This window comes from Entamoeba nuttalli, assembly GCF_000257125.1.
Source record: "Entamoeba nuttalli P19 unplaced genomic scaffold asmbl_2066, whole genome shotgun sequence".
NCBI lineage: Eukaryota > Evosea > Mastigamoebida > Endamoebidae > Entamoeba > Entamoeba nuttalli.
The window spans coordinates 1-5,806 of NW_008575049.1; the positions used below are offsets into that span (position 1 = coordinate 1).

The 5,806-nt window shown below is 25.8% G+C and overlaps 6 protein-coding genes across 6 annotated transcripts; 3 read left to right on the forward strand and 3 right to left on the reverse strand.

The window, feature by feature from the left end:
• Positions 1 to 256: 256 nt before the first annotated feature.
• On the forward strand, positions 257 to 802 carry ENU1_007730 (hypothetical protein; the record flags this gene model as incomplete). Its single annotated transcript, XM_008856584.1, has 1 exon — positions 257 to 802. The coding sequence occupies one exon, from the start codon at positions 257 to 259 to the stop codon at positions 800 to 802; it is 546 nt and encodes a 181-aa protein (XP_008854806.1).
• Positions 803 to 874: 72 nt separating this feature from the next.
• ENU1_007740 (hypothetical protein) lies at positions 875 to 1,297 on the reverse strand (the record flags this gene model as incomplete). The annotated part of the gene is made up of 1 exon (XM_008856585.1): positions 875 to 1,297. The coding sequence occupies one exon, from the start codon at positions 1,295 to 1,297 to the stop codon at positions 875 to 877; it is 423 nt and encodes a 140-aa protein (XP_008854807.1).
• A 124-nt stretch (positions 1,298 to 1,421) lies between these two features.
• On the forward strand, positions 1,422 to 2,031 carry ENU1_007750 (hypothetical protein; the record flags this gene model as incomplete). Its single annotated transcript, XM_008856586.1, has 2 exons — positions 1,422 to 1,932; positions 1,994 to 2,031. 2 exons carry the CDS (start codon positions 1,422 to 1,424, stop codon positions 2,029 to 2,031), a joined length of 549 nt encoding a protein of 182 aa, XP_008854808.1.
• Positions 2,032 to 2,252: 221 nt separating this feature from the next.
• ENU1_007760 (hypothetical protein) lies at positions 2,253 to 2,993 on the forward strand (the record flags this gene model as incomplete). The annotated part of the gene is made up of 1 exon (XM_008856587.1): positions 2,253 to 2,993. One exon carries the CDS (start codon positions 2,253 to 2,255, stop codon positions 2,991 to 2,993), a length of 741 nt encoding a protein of 246 aa, XP_008854809.1.
• Positions 2,994 to 3,387: 394 nt separating this feature from the next.
• Positions 3,388 to 3,840, reverse strand: ENU1_007770 (acetyltransferase, GNAT family protein; the record flags this gene model as incomplete). The annotated part of the gene is made up of 1 exon (XM_008856588.1): positions 3,388 to 3,840. One exon carries the CDS (start codon positions 3,838 to 3,840, stop codon positions 3,388 to 3,390), a length of 453 nt encoding a protein of 150 aa, XP_008854810.1.
• Positions 3,841 to 4,246: 406 nt separating this feature from the next.
• On the reverse strand, positions 4,247 to 5,701 carry ENU1_007780 (tRNA nucleotidyltransferase, putative; the record flags this gene model as incomplete). The annotated part of the gene is made up of 1 exon (XM_008856589.1): positions 4,247 to 5,701. The coding sequence occupies one exon, from the start codon at positions 5,699 to 5,701 to the stop codon at positions 4,247 to 4,249; it is 1,455 nt and encodes a 484-aa protein (XP_008854811.1).
• Between the last annotated feature and the right edge of the window lie 105 nt (positions 5,702 to 5,806).

The window sequence follows — 5,806 nt, forward strand, 5'->3', positions numbered from 1 at the left end:
TTTTTTGTGCTTTAAAACATTCTATTAATAGATTTATGAAAAATGATAAGATTATATCTAATACTTATAGTTATTATCTCGGCAAGATGCGTTTTGATGACACTTGTTAATGCTACAACAATTCCTTAAAGTTTATCTTACCTCTCTTCTTTTATAATCTTTAGCATTTTCTTTTTTTTTGACAATAACCCTGTTTTTTTTTGTTTTGTTAAGTTCAGAAATAAAACTTACTGATTTTATTTTATTATAATACTTAATGAACACATTAGCTAAGGATTATATGAGAAGTCTTAACAACCTTTTTGCATCTAGGTTATACCAATTTCAACAAATCTATCTTAGCCCAACAAATGATAATGAATTTGAACCATTAACATGTACTTGGTGTTATTGTACACTTTGTTTTCCAGAGGATTCAATGAAAATAATATCAAGAAAACACGCAATAAAAATGGGATTAATTAAAATGAATGAAGTAAAACATAAAGTTGTTATACAAAGTTGTTGTCATAATTGTGGAAAATGTTCAACAATTCTTTTGGATAAAGCACCAACGAAAATTGAAAGTTTAACAAAGAAACAAATTATTGAAAGAAAAAAAGTCAAAGATAATCAAAAAAACAAAGAAGAAAAGGAAAAAGAAAGTAAGCCAAAAAAATTTAAGTCTAACTCACCACTTCCTAAAGAAGATACTTTTAGAAAGAATTTAGTAAAACAAATAAAAAAGAAATCAAAAACTGAATCGCAAATAGCTCAAGAAACACGTTCAAGTTTATTATCTTTTTTAAAACAAGTAGATTAAATTGATTGTTAGTTTCTTTTAATACATTATCGCTTTAAAATATAAAAATACTACCTAAATAAACAAATGAACTTAATCTGCATTTGCTTCTTTTATTATATTTTCTGCTAATTCTGAATCAAAGTTAGCACGTATTTCATCACATAAATATGTGTAAAGTTTATTTAATCCTTCACTTCTAATTCTTTCATTTCTATGATTTGCTCTAAACATATCAACACATTCTTTTCCATAAGAATCTGGTTTAAATCCATCATCAATATCTTTTAAAACTTGATAAGGAAGAACCAATTCTTTTTTTACATCAGCAGCTACTGTTCCACAATATTCATTTAACTGTCCTAATGAATGATCAAACTTTTCTACTAACTTCGGTAATCTGTTTTTATTACTTTCTTGAAAATCAGAAGAAATGTCATAAATCTCTTTTGCTTGATTTGCAGTTTCAATTAACATTTTTTCAATATCATTTAATGTTGTTTGAGTAAGTGTCATTAAATTATATTGTTTTTTCAGTTTTTTATTTTTATTCTTAAAAACGTTTTATATAACAAAATAAAAAATTTGATGAACTTTTTTTCAATTTCACTTCTTTAATTTTATTGGTTTTTCTTAACTTATGGCACGTCTTCTTGATGTTACAAAATTAACTATCTCAGTTCCATCTGCCTCACCACACTTTCCTGCAATGATGGTTGCAGTTGAACAATGGAATTCAGTTAATAGTGCTATTCGTATTATTATAGAAAACATACCTCCATCAATTTCTCATGCAGAATTACTTGGATTGTTGTATCGTTTTTCTGGAACATTAGGAAAATATGCCAAGAAACTTGAGTCATTTGCAGCTACACCAATTCAGTGGAACGATATAAAATCTAATTACAATCAATATATTGAATATTATTCACAAAAAATACCTGAAAATACTTCTGTTAATCCTGAACAATTTGTATTTAATTTAGCTAGAAATAAATTAGGAGAAGCATTACAACAAAAAGAAGAATGTAAAATGAATCAACAACCAGTTAATGATATAATAAAACGGTTATTTTTCCAGTGTGATGATTTATTTAAATTGTTATTAGAATGGTGTGACCGAGAAGAAGAATCAACAATGGTATTAAAATGTTTGTTATTTTTCTATTAATTATTAAAAGAAGTATAAAATTATTAATGAATTGTTTATAGTCATTGAATTAATTCAAGAAGTAATAAGTGGTTTTTAATATACGTCTTTTAATTCTTTTTCTTCTATTCATTCTGTAAATCAATGTTTTGTTTGAACCTTCTTTTTGCCTTCTTTCAACTTTTCTCTTCTTCTTTCTTTTTCTCTTGTTATTTTAAATTTATTATATTTTATAATATTTTATTATTATTAAATAGTATTTTATCAATATATTAAATCTTAAAAAAAATTTAAAATAATAAAGGAACTTTAATTTAATTAATGAAATTTGGACTTGCAACTATTTCACATCTTTTAGTTTTAGTTGTTGAATGTGGAATGATTCTTGTTTTATTATCATTCTTTTTACCAATGGTAGCAACACGAGACATTGATGAAAAAGATCATACTGTTAGTTATTATTCAAGCCATTTAATTTCATTTTGTGTTGATGTTGATACTGAATTTACTAAACACACTTGTGTGTATTATTCAGGAAACCAAGCTTTCTTTGATAATCTTCCACATTTTTCATCTCAATATAGTTGTTATCTTATAGTTACTGTATTAACTTCATTTAGTCTTATTTTTACAGTATCTTATCTTTTAATTGAATTATATGGATTCTTCAATCCAGAAGATGCTCAAACAGGTGTAATAAAGAATTTAAGTTATTACTATGATAAACTTAGTTCTTTCTTCTCTTTCTTACCAATGTTATCTGATTCTTTACTCTCATTAATTTATGGAGTTTTCTTCTCAAGTATTGTTGGTGTATTTAATCTTATTTCTTTAATTGTTCTTATTATTGGAGTTTCTGGATCTGGTTTTGATGACGGTAATAATTTACATGTAGTTTCTAAATCATTATGCAGTGGATTTTTCATTTACCTTATTGGTAGTACTCTTCTTGTTGGAGGAATTATTGGAACTACTTTAGCCCGTTTCTTTTCAGGAAAAATTGATGAAAGTCAAGTCCAAACAGAGCCAAACCCAGCTTTTGATGTACCAGCAGACCAATAAAACACAAGGAAAAGGTTAGTTGATTTTTAAAACAAATTTTAATTAAAATAAAATTATATTTTCTTTTTTTTTTAAAGAACTTTTGTATTTTTTATTCTCTCTTTAACGAAATGAATAAGAAGAAAGAAAAACAATTCCAACAAGACCTTTCTCATCTTGAAGCTGAATTATTTGAAATTCAAACACTCCTCAATCAACATCAAGCAAAATTAGATTTAATGCCATCTCCACAACAAGATCATAGAATTCGTAGGGGATTATTTATTGGTAAAAGAAGTTCAAGTATTACTTCAGAATCACCACCAATAATCAACTAATTTCATTTGTTTTATGTTATGTATATCAATATTTATTTTAAAAAAAAACAAATTGTTTTATATAACATAAAAATAAATTATTGTAATTCTTTATTCATTGTAACAGCTGGAATACCATTAAAATCAGTTGTTTCACCAGTAAGATAAAACCCAACTTTTAAGTACATTCTATGAATATATTCTAGAGCATCCAATGTAACTAATTTTCCATTAAAATATTCTTTAATTTGGTCGCAAGTAAAATTAATTAATTTTTGTCCCATACCTTGTCCTCTTGCTCTTTTATGAACTAGAACACGGGCAATTCTATATAAATTTTCACCTTCTTGAATAACTCTACAATAAGCAAGAAGTCCTTCTTCTCCCCATGAAAAAGAATGATAACAATATTCATCAATTTCATCCATTGGAGGATGACCAAGGTCTTTTTCTCCACCTGAAGCAAAGATTTCATCTCTCATATCATAAATTTGTTGATATTCTTCTTCATTAAATTGATTAAGCAATTTGAAATTCCATTGGACACTCATGTTTATTATGAATGGTCAATGAGATGATGTTCAATCTTTAAATATTCTATGTTCTATAAATACATTTGATATATATATATTGTTTGCCTTAGATTCTTAACAAAGTCCTTTTATTCAGTCATAATCGTTCAATCACAACTATGATAGAATATTCTTTTTAAATCGATAGATTCTTCTTCTGTTTTGTATTTTTATTAGTTATTCTATTTTTACCTATTTTAATAAACTAAATTCTTATTAAATTTTAGGTATTTAAATCGTATTTTACTTTTAGATAATATTACTTTCTTAATATTTTTAAAAACATTTTTATAAATATTATTTTATTTTTAAAGGTCTCTGTTGTATTTATTCTGTCAGGACTTTTTAGTTTCTTTAAAAACGTTATATATAACTAAATATTCTATTAGTACTTATCGAATTGGCGTTGAAGCAAAAATTCTTTACATGAGTCTACGGTATATGTTGGGTTTGATATTTGATACTCAATCAAAGAGTTAATTGCTGTCGATACCCATTTTCCTTTTTTTGTTTGATACAATTGTGTAATTTGACTACCATTTATTGCAGGAGTAATTAACCAGATATTATCCAATTGTAATTGATAAATTAAGTCAAAATGATGTTGAACAGTTTGGAGCAAATTCGGTTCTATTTGAATTTTAAAATTAATATTTGGGTAACAAGGAATTGTAAAATGAGAATTGAGACAACAATATAATATAATAGATGCCTTCCACATTTCTTTACTTTTTAACATTGACCTTCCATAGTACAATCTTTCACAATTACAATTATGTTGATTTAATAAATTAACTCCTTCAATAATATTATCTACTTTCTCTCTTTCTTTTGATGTAAATTTAAGACCTTCTATAATGATATTTGGAATCATTGGTAATTCCTTTTTTTTTAATAAAAAAGTATCATTTTTGAATGAGTAACAAAGTGCAGTTAATAGTAAGTGTTTAAGCATATCTGTGTCATCTTTAACTTGGTTAATTGAATTAAAAACTTCTTCGCAACAATACATTAAAGGAACACTATTTAATTGAACCATTTCCCAATTACATTCGTTACTTTCTTCTGTTATTAAAATTTCTTTTAATAAATGGCAATACTGAAATACATGAAATCCATATGAAGGATGTGAAGATATTAAAATATTATTTAGTTCAGGTGTTCTTCTACTTTTTTTAATTTTGTTCATTCCTCTTAATACTGATGGATTGGTCATAGCATTTAATGTATTGTCTTCTATCTTAAAACCATATTTGGCAGAAAACCTAATCCCTCTAAATACTCTTAGTGGATCATCAGTGAAAGACTGTATTGGATCTATTGGTGTTCGAATTATTTTATTCACTAAGTCTTCATACCCATTTGTATAGTCCTCAATCATTCCATCTTCAATACGATAAAATAAACAATTAATAGTAAAGTCCCTTCTAATGCAATCTTCATAAATACTCCCTTTTCTAATTTCTGGTATTCTACTATTATCTTTGTACTCTTCTGCTCTAGGACTTCCAAAATCAATTGGTAACTCACAAATAGTAGTAGTTGCAGTTTGTAAATGTTCTGTTTGTTCTCTGTTTGTGAGTAACTTTGTATTAATTCCTTGTAACTGAAGGTATTGAGTAACATATTGAGCAAATTGAACACCACTTATTCCTTCTGAAGTAATATCAATGTCATGACTATTTTTTTTAAGTATTTTATCCCTAACCCATCCACCAACAACTCTGACTGTACAACTTAAATTGAAATATTGTTTGGTATTATTTAATACTTTGAAAATGTCAATTTCTTGTTGAGTTAAATCAATAGGAATATTATATGTTTTACACTCACTTTCCATATATCTTATTTATTTCAAGATAAGATTCATTTTTGTTTATCTCTATTATCATAAATAATTTTACTTTTAAAAGAAAAAATAAAAAGAAGAAATGAAAATCATTTA